The sequence below is a fragment of the Miniopterus schreibersii genome (assembly GCF_964146895.1).
Source record: "Miniopterus schreibersii genome assembly, chromosome: 4".
NCBI classification, from domain to species: Eukaryota; Metazoa; Chordata; class Mammalia; order Chiroptera; family Miniopteridae; genus Miniopterus; species Miniopterus schreibersii.
This window is the reverse complement of record NC_138105.1, coordinates 88,136,498-88,158,359: the sequence shown is the minus strand read 5'-3', so window position 1 is coordinate 88,158,359 and position 21,862 is coordinate 88,136,498. Positions and strand designations below refer to the sequence as shown.

At 38.0% G+C, this 21,862-nt stretch overlaps 1 protein-coding gene across 3 annotated transcripts in view; it reads left to right on the top strand.

The window, feature by feature from the left end:
- Positions 1–19,567, top strand: part of RNF145 (ring finger protein 145) — a 72,682-nt gene extending 53,115 nt beyond the window's left edge. For all 3 annotated transcript variants that reach the window (XM_081137247.1, XM_081137246.1, XM_081137245.1), the window contains 7 exons: positions 414–649; positions 3,191–3,366; positions 7,177–7,317; positions 9,655–9,837; positions 14,190–14,337; positions 15,195–15,551; positions 17,770–19,567. In XM_081137247.1, coding sequence (XP_080993373.1) covers positions 414–649; positions 3,191–3,366; positions 7,177–7,317; positions 9,655–9,837; positions 14,190–14,337; positions 15,195–15,551; positions 17,770–18,339 — 1,811 coding nt within the window. In that variant the 3' untranslated portion in view covers positions 18,340–19,567. The remainder of the gene's footprint in view (positions 1–413; positions 650–3,190; positions 3,367–7,176; positions 7,318–9,654; positions 9,838–14,189; positions 14,338–15,194; positions 15,552–17,769) is intronic.
- The last annotated feature ends 2,295 nt before the right edge of the window (positions 19,568–21,862 follow it).

The following is a 21,862-nucleotide window of genomic DNA, read 5'->3' as shown; positions in this document are numbered from 1 at the left end:
TCTTGTCATAGCATGATCTTGGACAAGTAACTGTGCCTCTTGGATTTTGTGTTTTCCCTTATAGACCAGGAGAGTTAAATATCGAGCACCTTTGTAAAAGGAGCTATATACATACAACAGCAGTTAACTGAATCCTACTATTGATTTAGACACTTGAAAAACTTTCTACATATTACCCAGGCCATCTGGAATGGGGTGAGGATATTTGTGCTGTTTTTTTCAATCCTAGGGAATTGCTGCTCAAGATTCATAGAACACATGAATATGTAATTACAGCTCAGATGCAGTTAAGACTGATCTAAGAGATCCTAATTAGGTTTTTTCATAAGCTTTGTCGTCACCCTTATTGACAGTGAATTATGTTTTTTGTGGACGCCAAATCTCAAAATTAAATGCCTTCTCCCCCCGTCTAGGTCAGTTGGTGGTGTGCACTTTATGCTCCTGTGTCATGAAAACGAAGCAGATATGGCTCTTTTCCGCTCACATGCTCCCTCTGCTCGCACGACTCTGCCTTGTTCCTCTGGAGACAATTGTTATCATCAACAAATTTGCTATGATTTTTACGGGATTGGAAGTTCTCTATTTTCTTGGGTCTAATCTTTTAGTACCTTATAACCTTGCTAAGTCTGCCTACAGAGAATTGGTTCAGGTAAGACTGACAACCACGCACAGGTAGATAAAATTCTACATACATATTACGTATATTAAAGATTTAGTTCACTTTTATTTCACTGTTGTGGTCATGGGAACATTCTGTTTCATGGTGTCAAGACAACAACTATTTTCAACCCAGTTAGGAACATCTGAGATTTTTTGTTAGGAAGTTCCACTGAGAGGCAGTAAAGGGCAGTGATTTCTCTGGGTTTTCACTCTGGTGTTCTGTTTACTAGCTGTGTAACCTGGGATAGCCGTGCACCTTCACTTGTCTGTAAAATGCAGCTAATAATAGCAGTTGTGCTTAATTTTAATTCATAGGGTGGCTGTGAGATTCAAAGGAGTTCAGTGCCAGGCAGACGTGGCTCAGTATGTGTTAACCGTTGTAATGAAGACAAAAATAATACAGAATTGAATATCTGGAGGTGCAGTCCTCTCTTTCCCCCTGATTATAGTCCAGTTGTAACAGCAATTTTCCCTCTGTGTTTGCCTAATTTGTTTACCCTGAGAAGTTGAGTAGTTCTGGGTGGAAACAGGATGGCTTTTGTTTAGGTGTAGTACTTGAATGACTGACTGATGTGACGTGCTTCTGCCTCCTACTTTATTCAGACTTTCCTCTAACACACTTTTCCTAGACACAGACGATAGATACTCAGGAGATAAGTATTTCTGTTTGATTTGAGAGGTTGCAGTATATTATATAAAATAGAGCTTAAAACCTGCCTTGGTATAAAAAGAATGTTGAAATGGGCATTGTCTTCTGCCTCTTGACTGTATATGACCTTAAGGTACAGGAAGCTCTCAGGTTGTCCAGACATACTCAGTGAAGCAGGTTTTTGTGTTGTTGTGGCCCCAGGGGCAGATTTCCCAGAAAAAAATTTTCTAAGCTCTTGGCCTTAGCCTAATCCTTCCTTCTTTCTTCATCTTACACAATATTGGGTGATTCCTGAAAGTAGATCTTCCTGAGATGAGGTTATTTTCAGTCTCTCCATAAGAGCTGCTTCAGGGGGAAGGGTTGTCATTGTCTTCAGAGAGAGAATGACAGTTTAATTTGTGTAAATTTTTCTCTGAATTTAGTCGTGTGGAGCTATCCAAGTTTGTAAGAAACAGTAGGTATTGAGTAAATGTCAGTGAGACATAGTTTATTTAATCGCCGTAAGGACAAAGCCTCCATTTCTCACTGTCATGTTGACACTCTTGGTTGCCCTAAGATTCATGCATCACTTGGTGGTGTGGTTGAAAACACATTGTAGGTTATGAAGTTCATGACCTGGAAAGAATTTGCTGGCAAGAAATGAATACTGTCAGGTTGTTTAGTGGTCTGTTCCTTGAATGGAAAGGAGAAAAAGTACTGTCTACCTCTCAACCATCAGTTTGCTGCTAATAATAATTTTACAGCTAGTTGACCAATTCCATGTTGTGTCGTCCCCCCCCCCCCCCCGGAAATATTTTCTAGGTGGGGAAAGTGAGGTTAAGCTTGACTAGATTTTAGAAAAAGCATTTGACTTACAGATGGAAAAAATTTAAATTTAGAATTACCTGCAAGTCAGTGTATTTTAAATTAATACTTAAAGATCTTTACCTATGTAGAGAGATACTAATTAGAAACCAGAACAACTTGCAAGTCTGTGTATTTTAATTTAAGACCTTTACAGTTTATTGAAACATCACATTGAGAGTTCCAGCAAGACCAGTTGACTGCTTAGGTTAGAGCACGTAGCCTGCCTGGGAGAAGAACCCTGTTGTGCTACCCTGTGAGGTTCCTCGTTAGGTAACTCCAGAAATGTCATTACGTTTATGCTCTTAGGCTAATCAGATCATGAGAATCAATTGCATGAGAGATTGTTTTATAAGCTAGAAAGGTAATTTATTGACTTAAAGTAGATTAATAAACTTTTCTTAGGTGTGTCTTGTTTCCTGGTGTTAATGTACTTGGCCAACCAAATTGAGAAATGTTGCTTGATAAGTACACAGTAGGAGCAAAGGGGAAAACCTGCTAATTATCTGGGTGGGTAAACTCCATAATTATCTTTGCTTTACAATAGAGTATACCTCTCCAGTGATTGTTTTGTCTTCCATCAAACTGTTTCTCATCTGTGACATACCTGAATAAACCCTGAAAAATTCTTCCTCGTAAATTTCATTTTTTTTCCAAGTCCCTCAAGCAATATTGCATCATTCATGCTAGTCCTCATTGTTTTGATTAGATATGAGTAAGTTTAGCAAGGCTCCTGGTATTGCCTTTTATGCAGTTTTACTCCGCGTGTGACTTTATCTTGGAACTGTTAGGGCAATTTACTGTTGCTATTTGATGAGTGTGTGTAAAGTGTTAATAGTAATGCAAAACCAGTAAAATTTTAAAAACATGGTGTTTGTTAACTGTATGGGTAGAGCTAACTTTTAAGGGATTTATTTGAAACAATCTTACAATAAAAGCAATTTACTTTTTCTCTTTATTTTAGAATGAACTCTTGTGCTTAAAAGTGCTTATTGCCATGTGATACAAGATGTGTTCCTGTCTTATTTTCTGACTCAGGTAGTGGAGGTGTACGGCCTTCTAGCCTTGGGAATGTCCCTGTGGAATCAGCTGGTGGTCCCTGTACTTTTCATGGTTTTCTGGCTCGTCTTGTTTGCTCTCCAGATTTACTCCTACTTCAGCACTCGAGATCAGCCTGCATCTCGGGAGCGGCTGCTTTTCCTTTTTCTGACAAGGTAATTAATGAGAGTATCTGATACTGCACATAAGCTTAGGAAGAGAAAACTGAGCTAGGAGTCGTAAGTTTTGCAAATTAACTTTCATCAGTCATATTATAGTACTTCATATTTAATGAAGATAGGTTTTTCATTCAGTGGCTACCCAGGTCTGGTGATTCTGGGAAGTGCTAATATAATAATGGTGGTATATTTGGCTGCACCATGGACATAAGTACAGCAAGTGATTTGTGGAAAGGTACATAGCAAATTGTAAAAATAATTTCTTGCAGTTTCAAGTTAAATTATTGGGTCACTAAAGGAAAAATATGTTACTGAAAATAGCTATGATTTATTGAGTATTTAATATGTGCCAGCCACACTAGTAAACAGTTTTCCACATACTTAGTCTTCTCTGCAATCTTCAGAGATTGGTGTCTTTGTTGTTATTACCATTTCATAGCTGGGGAAACTGTACCAAGACACCCAGGTGGTGCTGAAAGCAGCAGCACTGCCCGGCCGGGTGTGGCTCAGCGGTTGAGCGTCGACCTGGGATCCAGGCGATCAGGGTTTGATTCCCGGTCAGGGCACATGCGTGGTTGTGGGCTTGATCAATGACTCTCTCATCATTGATGTTTCTGTCTGTCTCTCTCCCTCTCCTTTCCTCTCTCTGAAATCAATAAAGACATATTTAAAAAAAAAAAAGAAAGCAGCAGCTCTGACCTCAAAACCCCATCTGAATTTGCACCCTGTGACTTACCTAAGCGCTTTCACTATGGCCCTTTATTATTTTTTTAAATATATTGATTTCAGAGACAGGAAGGGAGAGGAGGGAGAGAGATAGAAACATCAACGATGAGAGAGAGAGTCATAGATCGGCTGCCTCCTGCACACCCCCTACTGGGGATTGAGCCTTCAACCCAGCATGTTACCTGGTTCACGGGTCAACGATCAACCACTGAGCCACGCCGGCCAGGCTATACCCTGTTATTTTTACTGTTTTGCTTTATTATTGAGTCAAGTAATTGGTGCAGTGGGTATATTGTAGTACTTTACTGTTTAACCCAAAGGAATTATAAGACTTGGTCTTTAAAGTTTAGTATGAAAAAATTGTCTTTAGGTCATTAGAGTCTTTTCCCACTTCGCTGTGAGCTTATGCTAGACCCACACTTGTCATTTTTCCACTGAGTTTGAATCTCAAGCCCTCAGAATCTAGCACATGGGTGCACACCTTTGTTCCTTGCCTCACTGTCACCTTAAAAGGCAAGAATGAAACTGTCCTGGAAAGGAAATACGGGTAGATAAAAATCTTGAGTTTCAATTAATAGGACCATTGTTTCTCAGCCATCCAAAATGATGGAACACTGTGTACTCAGTGGTACAGGGAATGAGAAGTTTGAGACAAATTTACGGTCCTTAAGGGGCATGCTATTTGTTAAGATCGAAAATGTTACACAAAGTTGGATATTATTAAAAATGTCATGAGGCAGTACCTCTGTTGACAAGTAGAATAAACTTACTGGTACTAAGTCAGGCTTTGTACTTCTGAAAATAACACTTTTAATTGATAAGTAGCTTCTATAAACATGCAACAAACTAGTATCAAACACATTTTAATGGTCCATTATTAATTAAGTTTTACTGCTGTTAACTTTTATGGAAATATTATGGAGTTTTTATGCAGAATTTTAAAGTAATCCAAAAAGTAACTGAATTTAAAGAGAGAAAATCCTGAGGTTAGAATAATAACAGTGTGGCACTGGGGTTGGCTATGTTTTAAACTAGGTGGTTATCCATCGTAGAGCACAATGGAATGAAGAATAGCATAGTGTGATACATAATAAGCTCAACAGGCAGTAAGCTGTGAATGAATTTGGATTTAGTTATGAAGTAAGAAAATAATACTGAGATTTTAGGTGAGGTTTAGATATATGACAAACTAATTTTTCTCTCTATTCCTTTTTTTATACATAGGATAGATTGATCCTCAAAATGAGAATGCTTTAACTTGGTTTTTAATAGAGAAATTCCCGTATGGTTCTTTGATTGGTTTATGTCTCTGCAAGCATTGTTCTTTGGCCTTCTCGATGCTCTTGTGTGCCCAGTTATATTTGTGTGTTGCCTTGCCAAAAAACAACTTATTTACAAAAAAGAAGGATTGCAAGTATACCAGAACACCCTGACTAAACAAACCAATAAGAAAGCATACACAGACGAACTGAAAAACAAAAAGAAGGCTCTTTTGCAGCTAGGAAATAGAAACTAAAGTCAATAAAGTGTCTCCTTGAAGAGAGAGGGGAAGAAAAACTTTTATAAATTTCCCAAACTCTTTCACTTCCCCAAAGCTAGGTTGAAAGCCTTTGTTTTCTTTATTATACTCTCTTTTGAAAAATAGCACCACATTCTTTTCTAAAGTGAGAGAAAAGGAATGTGCTTCTCTCGAAAATGTTTTTAAATCATACTCTTTCAGTGTAAAAGACTTCTCTACATATAAAGACAGGAATAGTATGGACCTTCAGTAAAATTTTCAGATTTTCCAGTGAAAGCAAAGTTAAATTTTTAGTATTATTTTCAGTCGTGATTTTCCTATTTTTTAATTACTGGGCAGTTTGTTTAAATATGTTATATAATGATTTCTTTCAGAAAAATGTCAAACCTTTCAGAAATTAGATTTAGAAGAATGCTGTATCATTGTTTATTCTTTTAGCTATGAACCACCATGATTGGTAGGTATTTTCATTCCTAACATAAAACCAGACATGTTTTTCTCATTATAATGTACACTGGTCTGCATAAAATTACATGTTTTCCCATAAAAACTAGCTTGTAAGCAGTTGTGTAGGAAGGATAGCTTTGCAGCAGAAGCATGGAGCTACCTAAAGGACAGACATGATTTCCCTGCATGAATTCCTCGCGCATCCAAGTGAAATTCTGCTCTGAAATTCTAAAACTGAAGCTAACAGCACTTTGAACATTTCTTAGGTGCTAAATCCAAGTTATTTTGGTACATATATTACATATATTTTCTAATTACTTGTTAGTAAGTTAATATCTAATATATTCGGTGAAAGCAATGAATGTATTTACATAAAATATGGAAGTATTTCCAAGCTTTAGTGTAAGATCTTGGTTCTTGTGATAGTTATAGCAAATATTTATGTTGATACTAAAATTATTTTTAAATGGTCTTGGGCTATATTCTTGGACATGCTTCTGAAATAACCCAGAATAAAATGAATTGATCTAAATTAAATTAAACTAAACCTAAATAAGTTAATTTGAAAACACCAACAGTGTGGAGGACTGTTGAAGAAGTGAGGTGAGTCAGGGGGCATCAGAGTCAACACAGACCCTGCCCAATAGCAGTTTGGTCAAGTAAGGAGTTTCAGCTTGTAACCATAGTAGCAGTGTAGTCTGAACAATTTGAACAGCCAGCATTTTTCAAAAGAAACAGTGGACAACTATACATGTTTCTTTTCAATATCACCAATATGTTAATTATGTGTTTCTCAAGGTTTGAACAAGATTTAAGCCTGAGAGTTTTAAGGAGATGATGCATTTGAAGGAGATGCTAGGTAACTAAAAATAAAGAAGACTTTCATATACAGTGCTGTGTACTGAATATTTGCCAAAGGGGTAAGAAAATGTAGGTCAGGATAATAAGTGGATTTAAATTATTAATAGAGTGGTTAGGAGGTGTCATCTGAAATTTTAGTTTGGAGTGTTTTAATTAATGAGGATCAGATCAAGTTTGGTGGTTATTTAAAAGCTTAAGATGTTTTTGTTCCAAATAGAAAATTTTTATCTATCAATATTTCCCCTTTCTTCTAGTATTGCTGAATGCTGCAGCACTCCTTACTCTCTCCTGGGTTTGGTCTTCACAGTTTCTTTTGTTGCCTTGGGTGTTCTGACCCTCTGCAAGTTTTACTTGCAGGGTTATCGAGCTTTCATGAATGATCCTGCCATGAATCGGTAAGTTCTCTAGAAATCTCTAGAAATTTAAATCTTATATATGACTTGAAGAAATAATGACACATTTTTTTTGTTGATGAATTTTAGAGGAAATGGGATTTTGAGGAGGGTTTTTTTTGTTTGTTTTTTGAATGGTTGCAACATTGGGATTAAAATACTATGAAAAAATAATTGTGTTTCCATGTATAAAAGATGATTTTTAATCTATGTACATAACAATGCATATTGGACACCTCTTTCCTAAATTTGTTTTAGAGATTTTTTTCATAGCTTGTTTTTTCTTATTTAAAGTATAGCTCTTTTAAATTAGATTTCTATATTTGATACTTAAAGGTTTTTTTTTTAAATGTTTGAACTAATTTTGACACTAATCAAAGTTTCAAAGGATACCACTAATGAGAATGCAGAACAGTTAACTATTGGCTATTAAAATTACTAAGATCAGGTATTGGGAAACCATATTTCTAGAACTTGTCATGATTTGTTATTTTAATATAGGAGTTTCATGGTTTCATTTATATAACCTCTTCTTAAACTCTTTAAAATTTTATGGATTATTTTAGAATTTGTAGATGGTGAATACCTTGTAAATTCGGTGGAGGATTTTGGGGGGGGGGGTATTATTTTTTTTTATGACAGCAAATTAAAAAATCTATGCTCCAAAATCTTCGTGCCAGCACCTTTGTAATGGGAAAAAGGGGGAGGGTAAGAAAGAAAAATAACTCCTGTGTAAGTTCACAAAATTTATACCATTCAGAAAGTACAAAATGGGAAGTAACAGCTTCCTCCCTTTACTTCCCATTTCCTCTCCCCAAAGCTAACAGCTATTGATGGTTATTTTAAAATTTCTTTTTAAAATGTTTTCCTCTTACCCATTTTTTAAAAATTTATTTTTGAATTACAGTTGACATACAATGTTATATTTGTTTCAGGTGTACCACAGAGTGATTAGACATTTATATGCATTACGAAGTGTTCATCCCAATAAATCTAGTACCCGTCTGACATGTACATAGTTATTACAATATTAGTGACTATATTTCCTCAGCTGTACTTAATATTCCTGTGACTATTTTAATATTTCTTACAGGGAAAAGTGCATGTATATATACTTTTTTTTTGGTTCATTTTTGCATGCTATACACACTGTTGTGCACCTTATTGTTTCACTCAATATGTTTCAAATAGTGTTCTGTTTTATGTCAACATATATAGATATATCTCATTCTTTTTGATGAAAGCATAGTATTCCAAAATAATGAGTTTATATCTCTTTCTCTCTTTTTTTGCTGTTAAAAAGTAATGCTGTTATGAGTATCTTTATATACGTCTCTTTAATTTTTAAACCCTTAATTAGGCAAATTGCAAGCTGAGAGAATAGTAAAATGAACTCCCATGTACAGTCTTGTGTCATGCATGCTCTTATCAACTCCACCCACCCTGTCCCCTCCTCCATAACCCCCTGGCTGCATTTGTTTGGAGTAAATCCCAGACATAATATCATTTTACCCATAAATATTTCAGTCTATAAATATTTTGAAAAAACATAACAACAATAGAATGTTTATTCCTAACAAAAGAATTGCTTGACATCAAATACCCAGTTGGTGTTCAGATTTCCCTAATTATCTAAAATGTTTTAAACATTTTGTTTGGTCAATTCAAGATCCAAATAAGACCCATATTGCAACGTTTGATATGTCTCTTAAGTCACTTTTAATATTTAGGTCCCTGCTATCTTTATATTATTTTCTCTCATTTTATTTATTGAAGATACCAGACAGTCTTACTTAATTTTTCAGAATCTGGATTTTGCTGACTGTATCCCCATGATGTTGTGTAACATGTTCTATCATTCACTGTATTTTCCTTGATACATATACATTTTTACTTGCATAGTACAATCATAGGAAAAATTATTTCTAGTAAGTTAATTCATTTTAAATTTATTAGCAAATTTTTCTCCAGAAAGGTCTTATCTGTTAATGTCTCATGATGTAAATATGTGTAATGCAGTGGATATCGAAGAATGGCAGAGATATTTTTCTCATTATCAAAGTCTAGTTAGAACACTTATGTATCTCAGAAGGTGCTTTTTTCCTGCTTTATTGTTTGCTAAGTAATAGTTATGTTTTGCACATGCGGTGATACATTATGACTATATAGTATTACATCAGTATTATATGATAAGTTAATATTCTGATCAAGTTTTTTGTGGGTTTCTTTGGTCTAATGATCACAAATATGTAACAACAGTCTAAGCCTTTAGATTATTTTTGTTGGAAGTAAATGAGATTCTGATTATTGTTTGTTTTCCTGAAATTGTATGCTTTTTAGGGGCATGACAGAAGGAGTTACGCTGCTCATCCTGGCGGTGCAGACTGGTCTGATAGAGCTGCAGGTGGTTCACCGGGCTTTCCTGCTCAGTATTATCCTTTTCATTGTTGTAGCTTCTATCCTGCAGTCGATGCTGGAGATTGCAGATCCTATTGTTTTGGCGCTGGGAGCATCTAGAGACAAGTAAGAAACTTCCTAAAGAAAAGTTTTGTTATATGTGGTACATGAGTTTGTTGTCTGAAGATGTAGATAATGTTTACAGGCAGAAAATGGATGAATAATTGGTATTAGCTTAAGTTAACAACTCTACATTTTAATTTTTAGTATATGACTTTTCTCTCTTTTTGTTTTTCCCTCAAGATTAAAAGTCACATCAAATGCCATGTATTAGAAATCAACTTTTTTCCAGAGAAATTTAATACTTTTTATAATTGTTCAGTTTTAAAGTGAAGAACATAGAGCATAGAATTTAGTCTAGTAAATATAGCAAATAATACATCATTTTATTCTGTGTAACCCTGAAGGAGAGAGAGCATCGAGAGAAATGCAGTAGGAGGAAAAGGACGGGAGGCAGCCTCAGACAGGCCTTTGCTGGAGTGGCAGCCTCACCTGATGGCCTTTAGACAGTTGCGACTTACTGAGGTTACTGTGGGGATTCTCGACACTTTGTGGTACCAGATAAAACTAATAGCCAGATTCAGAATGTTCATCTCATATTACAGGAATTTTAAGGAATAAAAATAAAATTGTTATTTAGCTATTTAAGATACTATTTTGGCTTAATATAGTTTATACAATGACATTCTATAAATAATTGCTTAAAATTCAGTTCCACTGTTACTCCCCTCCCCCCCCCTTGCATCTTTCTATACTGATTATTGAAGAATCTGATTTTATTGCTTCTTTGGTATTGCTTAATGAGTAAGGGAGCAGGCAGTGTTTTGGAAGATAGAATTTTAACAGATTTTTAAAGCATTCCAAATTAGCATTTTAATTATAGTTCATCAGATTTATCTTTTTATCCCAGATAAGAAACCTTTCCAAGGTTTCTTAGAAGCATTTAAGATGTTGAACCCAATGGTGAACTCAGTTAATAGCCATTTAAATTGGTATTTTGTTGTTTTTTTATTTAAGTACTATTTTGTAATCTCTGGCAATATTCTTTAGTATTAAGTGTATACTAAGATGATACTATAGAAAGTTTGGGCAAGAGAAAGAAAAAAAATACATAATTACACTGCCATAAGATTTTTATTGAATTTTAACTGCTTAAATAAGTATATATATGTATCTATTTGTATAGTACACACACAAAAATTAGACATAAATTTAAAACTTTGCATAATGTATAAACTTTTTTGTATAGGTATATAAATATGTGTTTGTGTATAGATGTAAATATATTCCTACTTTCATATAAATGGATCATAGCTTGACTTTGAAAAATACATTTAAAGTGTTAAGGTAAATTGCCCTATTGAAGAAAATGATTTGTAATTTACCACCTAACGTAGTATAACTACTGTTACAGTAGTTCTTCCTGCCTGCCTTTTTTTAAAAAAATTAAATTATGTTTTGAATCTCAAAGCAGAGTTACTGACGTGTTTATAGTTGTCCCTTAACTTCTAGTAATAGAAATGTTTGGCAAGAAATGATATAAAACACTTTCCAAAAGTACCTCACTTTAATTTTTACCATGTTAATAATTCACTTTCTTCTCTCTAATTGTAGATAGTCCCACACAGAGTAGCACTTGGCTTGTGTGGTCACTTCTCCTCCCTCCTATACTATAGTTAGAGAGGAAGGAGGGTTTATGCTACTTTTGTCTCCTTGGGATGCTTTGCATAGATTTGAGGACATGTTACAGATGCTGATATTTAATTTAAACAGCTTAATTTTGTTGCAGACCTAAGCTTTATTTTGATTGAAATCCAAATTTCCTCATAATGGTTTTAAATAATCTGTGTTCGTGTTTTATAAGAAGTCACTAAATAATAATTTTAAGTCTCACTATTCAGTTTGCATAGATTGTAACTGAGTTTTGTTTTTAAGAAGGGGAAAGCTGTTTGGGGGTCACACTGATTCCTTTCTAGTTTTGTGATCTCTGTTAAAAAATAACTCCGCCCTGCCGGGCGTGGCTCAGCGGTTGAGCATCGACCTAGGATTCAGGTGATCAGGGTTCGATTCCGGTCAGGGCACATGCCCAGGTTGCAGGCTCGATCCCCAGTTGGGGGCGTGCAGGAGGCAGCTGATCAATGACTCATCATTGATGTTTCTGTCTCTCCCTCCCTCCATCCCTTTCCTTTCCTCTCTCTGAAATCAATAAAGATATATTTAAAGTAAATAAATAACTCCAACTTTGGCTTTTATTTACCCAGGAAATGGGAGTATCTAGCTTCCCCCCCCCCCCTTAATCCCTTGTGGAGGTAATAAGGCCCTACATCATCTATTTGCTTATAAATTAGGTGCATAGAGTAAGTAGTTCTGTAAGTGAACTTGTAGGGGTCGAAATCATCCCTTTTTTTCTATTGTACACAATGTTTTTTCCCTCCTAAGTTCCACTTAAGGTACTTGTGGGGGAGAGTTTTCGTATATTTATCTTTTAGAAGTTGTATACAATATGTCTTAAATTTGGGTACATTTAAGGAATGATCTGTTAGAATATATTACATGTATGAAGAGGTAAACAAAAGAAAAAATGATGTTCTGTCTCCTTTGGCTAGTGTTTTTCAACCTTTTTCATCTCATGGCACACATAAACTAATTACTAAAATTCTGCGGCACACCAAATAGTACATTTTTTGTCAATCTGACAAAAAAATAGCTATAATTTTCACACTGGATGGCTGTTGTGTTTGTTGTTGCCATTTTTTTAGTTTGACAGCCTAAGGGAAAAGAGGTCGGTGCCCCTGACGCATGTATTAAAACTTCTTGCTGTGCACCAGTTGAAAAATCACTACCTTTCACCATAACAAGGGGGCTTCTCCTGTGTGTTATTCCACTACTGACAACAGGTAGGGTTCAGGTGGAGTCAGAATCTGAAATCTAAGTCTAAAAAATCTCTTGATTTGTTGCATGTCTTAAAAGCATAAAATTATACATGTAACTGTTCCCCTGTGAAATAATCATGCTAACTTTTATCCTGTTTACATCAGAGGGCTTTGCACTTGGGTGGGTAGATGGGCAGGTAAGAAAAGGTAGTAGTTGGAGGATAATTTGAAAATATCGAGCAGAAATACATTTTCAAGTTATTTGTCACACACTTCAAACAAGTCTTTTTAAAAAATTTAATTTTTTAATGTATCTTTATTGATTTCAGAGAGGAAGGGAGAGGGGGAGAAAGAGAGAGAAATGCCAGTGGTGAGAGAATCATCATTGATTTGCTGCCTCCTGCATACCCCTGATTGGGGATCGACTGGGGATCTCCGGGATCCTAGGTTGATGCTCAACCGCTGAGCCACGCCTGGCCGGGCTCAAACAAGCCTGTGCCTAGGAGCTGCTGCACCAATAAGGAGTTACTGTTCTTTTTTCAAGGAGTTTAAATTTGGGCCATAAGATTGTGTGTATGAGTGTACACATATATACACACATATGTATAAATTCTTTTGATACTAAATATAAATGAGAATGTTCAGAGAGATAATACATAAACATATATATAAATATATAATTGAAATAGTACAATTCAGTGTGTGATTGGTACAGGTGTTCAGAATTCTGAGAGAGTAGGTGATTCCCAGATAGAGTATTTACATTACCTGTATATGTTTATGTTTAGCTTGAGTCAGCTTAAAGGATTTAGAGAAAGAGAGGTTGGAGTGGAGGCTTGTGTTTTTCTGGGAGCACAGCTAATTAATTAACCATATTTGTTTATAGTGAGGAACAGATGCCTACAAGCTTGGACTAAAAAATTGGGAGTGGAAGACCTCAAATACCAGGCCAGGAAGTTTAAAGAAGGTGTTGACAATATTAATCTAGTAGAGCCTTAGGAAGATTAACCTGGCTGGTGCTGTCCAGGATTGGTCTCCGGGGACAAAGAGCAGCTAGTAGGTCTTACAACACAGCGGTTCATAGTTTTCCCCCAAATGTGAGGATTAATATACCTGCTCATCAGAGAGCATTCCTCTTACTAACCCTGCAGAGGTTTTCATCACAGGGTGGAGCGGGCGGGAGGACGATGGCGAATGACTGAAGAATACAGATTTTACTGTTAAAGTGGTTAAGGTTTAATGCTACTAAAGGCTGAGATGGCTTTCAAGTAGGTAGGATTGGGAATGAAACTAACTGTTGAGTAAAAAAAGAATCGATGGTACCTGGCAGTTGGCTGAGTGTGGAGACTAAGAGAAGGAATGAGGCAGGCGGGCACACCAGGCCTGAGCCACCACCGCCCTGGGCTCTAGGGCAGCGGCCGGCTGGCCAAGGGTGCTCAGGATGGTACTTGTGAAGCGAAGCATGACACACACCCCTTGGTTGGTAATGTAATGGTTGTGTTACTAGGTAATAGGCACTTTAAATGAATACTTTTCTTTCTCTAGGAGTTTATGGAAACACTTCCGTGCTGTGAGCCTTTGTTTATTTTTACTGATATTCCCTGCTTACATGGCTTACATGATTTGCCAGTTTTTCCACATGGATTTTTGGCTTCTTATCATTATTTCTAGCAGCATTCTTACCTCTCTTCAGGTAAGCCTAGAATTAATTTTTTGTAACAATGGAGACTTTTTCAGAATTCATGATCATAAGTGGCCTATTTAGGTGATTATTTCCCACCCTCTTTACTAAAACACATTACATTTATTTGAGTGTGAAGGTAGATTATTAAAATACTAGACTGTCTTGTCACTGTACTATTTTTATCAAGGTAATTAAGCTTTTGTAATTTCTCTTTTCCAAAATGGTGTGATTGACAGAGCTGTCATGTAAATCGTAAACTGATGAAGTAACTACAAAATATTAAAAGATTTTAGTGTTTGCTTAGAGCACCTTTTTTTTAGTATATATCTATTCAGAAATATCCATAGTTTCATGATGTTTATGAATATATGACGTGTGTATGGCACATACAGACATAGTATTGCCCTGAAAATGATAAGCTTATTGTAACTTGAAGCTGGATCTTTGCCGCCTGATTTGTAAGAAGTAAAAGAAAATGTAGCATTGGCAATATTTATTCATTGTTCCTTGTAGAATTAACAGTTCTTTCAAAGTGGAGGAACAAGTATTACTATAGACTTAGGAAAATTCAGATAGAATTTTTGTGGATTCTGGTGACCTAGGGACTAAGAGGAAGGGAAGAGGCAGAGAAAACTTAATTACTAATAATTATTTTAGGAAAGTTTTCTCAAGGTATGGCTTTTCAGTATCTAGTACCTGGATTACTGAGATCACCCACATTTTACTTGTACCATTCCCTCCTCTAGATATAAATATGACATCCAAAAGTATTAGGAGGGGGTTAATGTTTAAAGTCTACGGAAAACCTTTTTTAGTGATCATATCCTGATCACTAAAGCATATAATGTATATGCTTTTTCTTTCAGGTTCTCGGAACACTTTTTATTTATGTCTTATTTATGGTTGAGGAATTCAGAAAAGAGCCAGTAGAAAATATGGATGACGTCATCTACTATGTGAACGGCACTTACCGCCTGCTGGAGTTTCTCGTGGCCCTTTGCGTGGTGGCCTATGGCGTCTCGGAGACCATCTTTGGAGAGTGGACGGTGATGGGCTCCATGATCATCTTCATCCATTCCTACTACAACGTGTGGCTCCGGGCCCAGCTCGGGTGGAAGAGCTTCCTTCTCCGCAGGGATGCTGTGAATAAGATTAAATCATTGCCTCTTGCTACGAAAGAGCAGCTTGAAAAACACAATGATATTTGTGCCATCTGTTACCAGGTAACTCGCACAGTAAGAATCCACGTGGGTGGGTTGAACGGTGCATCCCTTGGGACGTTAACCACACCATCCAGATTCAAGTTAAAGTTCCAGGCAGAATTGTCTCCTGGGTACAAAGAAAGTGGGCCTCAGAAATGATTAGACCTGATAAAATATTTCCAGTTTATTTCTAAATTAAGTTTTTAATTTAGTCCCTCGAGTTCTAATGTATTGTTATTTTCAACATTATTGCTCGCCCATAAATAAAGGAAAAGCAGGTCGGGTGTATTTTATATTTTACTCCTAAATACATTTGCACACATGAATATATATGCACTATCAAATATATATTATCACCTGGGAGTCAGCAGCTTCTGAAAAGTGGTGTGCCAAGATTCTGACTCTTTTCCTTCTGGGAGTACCAGGGTGGGGAAGAAATGTTCATTTACTTTATGTATGTGGAGAGAGCATGTGCTTACCTGTGGGTTGGTGGATTTCTGCAATGGATACAAGCCTCTGTGTGTGGGTGAGGCAGGGACATATGGTAGAGGCAACCAGTTGGTGTACTGTTGCATTGGGCCTTTCGCATGTGCGCCACATATAGCTGATGATTGCCTTCTATTAAAAATTGAAAGATGGTATTTAAATCAGCTTGAAAATATAGCAACAGAAAGTAGACCTAGAGTTCAGTCACCAGTCACCTCTGCAAGGGGGTGGTTGAGTAGCAGCCTTTACAGCTAAACTATACTGTTGGAAGGGTGGACAGAAATTATGGGCAACAGCAGGAGCTGTTCCTTTAGAATCACTCTCGGAGTGTGGGTAGGTGGAAGAAAGCTGCAGAGTGTCAGTGAGCACACAGGGAATGTCTCCCTCCTAGGCCGCTTTACAGTTTACATAGGGTGTGTCTGTATTTGTGTGTTTCAGACCATCTAGAATAAGATTTTTTTCCTAAGAGTAAAATGCAATTTTGTACCACTCTTTTATTGTTATTATAGAACATACTTCTGGGGACTAGCAAAATAATTTTTTTCCGGTTGTTTTTGCATTTGGAGGCGCTTGGTGTGTAATGTAGGTTCCCCGAGTTAAGCGGGCACTGTTTCAGTCTGGCTCCTTGGTGCTAAGAACCTTGCCATGCGCAGGACCAAGCGCAACAGTGACAGATTCGGGGCATAGCAGCTCCAGTGGCCTGTGTCTAAATATTCCAGCTCTGGGATTTGAGTCCTCTTTTTGTATTTTCTGTTGTCACATCACTTTTTTTGAGGTGCTTGAACTACCTGCTGATACCACACAGAAAATGGAAGTCAAATTGCTTAACTTCCAAGCTGGCTGCTTTTCCTTGGATGGCTTTCTGCTTAAAAGTTGACTCTGAGGTGTTACCAGCTCTTGACAAGGAATTTCTAGAAGTTCCTTGTTTTGGGGACTATAAACAAAGCTAATGGTCAGTTCACCAAATGTAGAATTTTAAATGTAAACTTCATGTCCTCAGCCTTCCCTCCCCAATTATATCTTAAGTGAGGAATATTAATGCAGAGTCCACCGCCTCATATTCCAGTGGTACTTGAACTTGGGTGCGTAAAAGTCGTAGGTGGCTTGCTGTAACTGCCGATTTGTGAATGCCACCCTCAGCTATCCTGGTGCAGTTGTCAACATTTGGCCCAGCCATGTGCATGGTTAACAAGTGTTCCGGGTGATTCTGTTGAGAGTTTAGAAACACTGACTTAACTAATACAGCCCCTGCCTTGAAGACTGGACATACACGTTGAAACTGAATTGCCACTTCCTTGCCAATAACCTGGTGTTGTGGCTGATTTCATCTCCTTGCCAATAACCTCATCATGGAATAATCTCTTCAGCTGTGGAATAGCCCTGTCTTCAGGTTTTCTGAGGTTCCAATTATACTTGTGCTGTACCGTGGAGACCCAGTAATCACAGGGCTACAGCTGTGTAACCCCCATGTTTCATACAAGGCAGAACCCAAAGAGGTCATTTCTTCCTCTTTTTGGCTTTTACTTATTTTAAAAAATTATTTAGCCAGTGGTTTTTGCATTATTTGTAAAAGGGAGAGGGGTCTGATGGCAAGAGGATTATTACTAAAATATAAAATGAGTTTTTATCTAATATCTGTATTACAAATTTTCTTTGGGAAATTTGTGGGAAAGAAATGTGGCAACTATAACTTTTGGGGGGTATCGGCAAAGGTTTTAGATAAACACAAGGTATCTTTTCCCCCCCCCTTTAGGACATGAAGTCTGCTGTGATCACGCCTTGCAGTCATTTCTTCCACGCAGGCTGTCTGAAGAAGTGGCTGTATGTCCAGGAGACCTGCCCTCTGTGCCACTGCCACCTCAAAAACTCCCCGCAGCTCCCAGGATCAGGGCCTGAGCCGGCTCCACAAACACATGCTGGAGCCGAGCAAAACGTTGCCCGTCAGGAAGGGCCCGAGCCCCTGGCTGCACAACCGCAAGCTGGAGTCCAGCAAAACATTGTGGGTCGGGAAGGGCCTGAGCTGGTGCCACAATCCCCTGCTGGAGCTGAGCAAAACCGTGTTCATTGGGAAGAGACGGAGCCTGCTCCACAACGGCATGCTGGGGCTGAGCAAAATGCTGCGTGTTGGGAAGGAACTGAACCCCCAGATGAAGAGTGTCCTCAAGGGACTGGGCTGCAAGAACGTTCCAGGGACAATAATGAATGCATTTCCAGCAGATCAGGGAGCCAGGAAGGGACTTGTGAGCCCAGGGAATACCCTCTTAGTGCAAAAGATGAAGCACATCCTGCTGGGGTCAGCCCAGAAGAGAAGCAGCAGGGGTAACGCTGTGTACTCTGGAGGGGAGGCTAACTCCTGATGAAATCTGCTCAGATTTGAGGAACAAATGTATGAGGTGATTAGGTGAGAAACTTGACATTCCAAGGATCTAATCCAGGAAGTACTTACTCTCAGTGGAGACCACCTGCTTTCGTGCCCTTGACATTGTGTGGGAGAAATTTTGCAATGTATGCTAATCAAAATATATTTATATATCCTATGCTGATGTTTTGTAGAGGTTTGCCAAGGAAATTCAACCTCAACAACTTCAGAAGCTGCCCCTGATTTGTAAGGGATAAAAAAATCAGATTTGTGTGTCTGAAAGGAAGACAAAGAGCGTAAGGACAGTCTGGGAAGAGGCAGGCAGAAGTGAAACTGACATTTCAATACCTTCTATGGGACAGGATCATTCTTGCAGCAGAATATGAGTAGTGACCAGCCCCTTTCTTCACCCCCTTTCCCCTCAGCTAATTGGAACTCAGTCTGGTGATAATATTGAGTTTTGTACAGCACTGATTGAATTCAAAGATATAAAAGCATTGATTGTATCCAGAGATCAAAACACGCTCATACTTGGTATGTGCTTTGAGGGGGGTGGGGCACTTGGGCCTTGCGGGTACATTCATGTAATCCGAGACTCTTGAACTTTCTGATGGAGTCTTCGATATTTTGTGTATATGAAACTTTGTTAATATATTGTACACTGTGTTGGCTGTGTGAAGTAAACTAAAACTCTCATGAACACTTTGGAGTCCACATTAGTGTGGGTGGGAGACCAAAGTGGGAAGGGCTTTAGGGCACTGATAAAAGCCCTCGTGTACTTTTCAGTCCTGTGTAATGTTTAGTTCTGGCAACCGAATCTACAGTGTTAAATTATGGCAATATTTGCACTGGGGAATGAGTACATAACTGTATGATCACTCTCTGCAAATGCCACTTTTAAAGCTGTTAATAGACTTTGCACCTTTTCTTTGGCAAGGATGTGTCATATTTAAATTTTTACATTCATCATGGCTACAGGTAGAACTGGGGAGGGGGGAATGTAATTTTTTATGGAATTTTGATATGAAAAGAAACTAGTCATTTATTTATACAATAGTCTTGGCTCAAAAAGTGTTTTTCAGACTCGGTATTCCTAATGTGGGATGTGACTTTATTTTATTTTTAGTAGCAAATTTGGATGTAGACTGACAGACATAGCTGAATGTCTTAATAAATTTAAATTTGAAGATAACTGTGTTTTTCCCCCTGTGATTATTATTATTATTATAAAGTGTTTTGTTGAAATTCTGTTCTTAGGAGATATATATATATTTTTTCTGTCCAGCTGGGTTTCTTATATCTTGATCTCTGTCTAAAATGCCCTATAGATGACAAAACTTTATGCTTGAAAAGGGGCCTGTTCTTTGAAATTTCCTACATCAGTGGTAGCAGACCCAGCTCTGTACCAGAGCATCTGGGGAGCTTTTTAAAAAAATTACACATTTTTTAATTCCACTTCAGACCCACTGAGTCTGCTTTGGGGAGAGCCTGAGAGCGTGCACTTCAGAGCTTCCTAGCTTGGCACCAGCACAGTTTCAGGGTTAGAAAAGAAGCTGCTAGACTAGAATGAGTTTCTCCCTGGTGGAGCTGGAAGTTTCCCACCATTCTTTTGGTGAGCCAGTTAGGCAGCAAACAGAGCAGATGGCTCCCCCTAGTGGCAGTCAGGCCATTGTCCAAGACCTAGCAGTGGTCTCTGATTTAAAACTGATTTTCAGCCTTTGGGTAAAAGGTACGTGTTCAAATATTAAACATTTTGGTGCCTTGTTTGAAGGAATTAAAATTGCAGATGAAGTTGAAATCATTTGTGGCATGGTGAACTTGGCCACACTTTAGCTCTGTGTATACTTCATGTAGACCTAAGGAAGAGTACTCAGATGTTTGAGATAAAAGCAGAGACTTCTTTGACACCAAGTTTCACATTATAATACACTTTCTTACCTCCTAATAGCATGGAGACCCTAGCTCTACTTGCCAAGTTGCAGGAGCCTCTCTGCTCCCCAGCCTGGTGGACAAATGACAGTCTATCTGTGTGAATCCTTTTGATTCAGTCAGGAGAGCTATCTTATGTTGTATGGATGAAAACCCTCAAAATTTCAGTGGCTTTAAAACAACAAAGGTTTATATCTCACACACGTGGCCTATGTGTCTGTTCTCTGCAGCAGACGCTCAGGGATCTAGGCTGATGGGACAGCCACTGTCTCGAACCTTCCTGATGGCTTTTGCTAAGGGAAAGGGCTCTGGGAGGCTGTACTTTAGCAAGTACATGCTCCCAGTGGTGGTCACATGTCCCTTCCGTCCTTCGCCCTGTGGCCAGCACTGTGCGCCATCAGCACAGGAGTGTGTGAACCTGCAGTCTCCCTCCTATGGCCTGGAAAGAGAGCCTAGCAGTGCTGGTGGCTACCACAGCTCAGTTGAACAAGTAATTTTATTTACACATTAATCAAAATTTGGGAGCGTACCTGAGAATGGTTCAGAATATACTGGTTGGGTCCGACCAGCATGGCTCAGCGGTTGAGCATCCACCTAGGATCCAGGAGATCTGGGTTCGATTCCCCGTCAGGGCACATGCCTGGGTTGCGGGCTCGATACCCAGTGGGGGGTGTGCAGGAGGCAGCCGATCAATGACTCTCATCATTGATGTTTCTCTCCTCTATGAAATCAATAAAATATATAAAATATACATATTTTTACTGATTTCATAGAGGAGAGAAACATCAATGATGAGTGTGTATATATATATATATATATATATATATATATACACACACACACACTGGCTGGGAACCTCTGTCTTAATTTGCTTTTTTTGTTCTAATATGTTGGGACAGCAGCATTGTATAATGCCATCTGTCTTTCACATTTCTGTTTTCCAGCCGTTTTTGTAATAGTTTCCAACTCACTGCCAGACTTTGGACCTAAGAAGACAAAGTTTAACCACCTGGTTTGTACTACAGGGGAGAAAACGAAAATTTGATGAGATTTCCCTTCTATTTTACTCGATCAGATCAAAGAGAAAATAGCATGTTCCTTATGGGCCATTTTTTCCTGTCCACTTAATGTTTCCCACTGATTTTCAGATGGTGTGTATTTTTTACCCAGGATCACTCTCCTTTTACAAACTTTTTATCCCCTTGTGAACTTTGGCATCGAAGTTAATATGAAACAAGTCTCAACCCTTATACTAGTTCTCTGTATATTTCCAGTTTGTTTTTCATTTTGGAAAACTGTTGTTCTAACGGTCTAAATCATGCTATTTTGCACGGCATGTCTCTAGAGGTCTCGTTTTCTTTGGTTAATTCTCACCCGAGGATATTTTTTCCATTGATTTTTAGAGAGAGTGAAGGGTGGGGGGAGAAAGAGCAAGAGACATCATTTGGTTGCCTCCCACACATGCCCCCGATTGGAAATCAAACTCAAGACCCTTTGGTGTTGGGCAGACGCTCTAACCACTAACCCACATCGGCTGGGGCTAGAGGTCTGGTTTTCA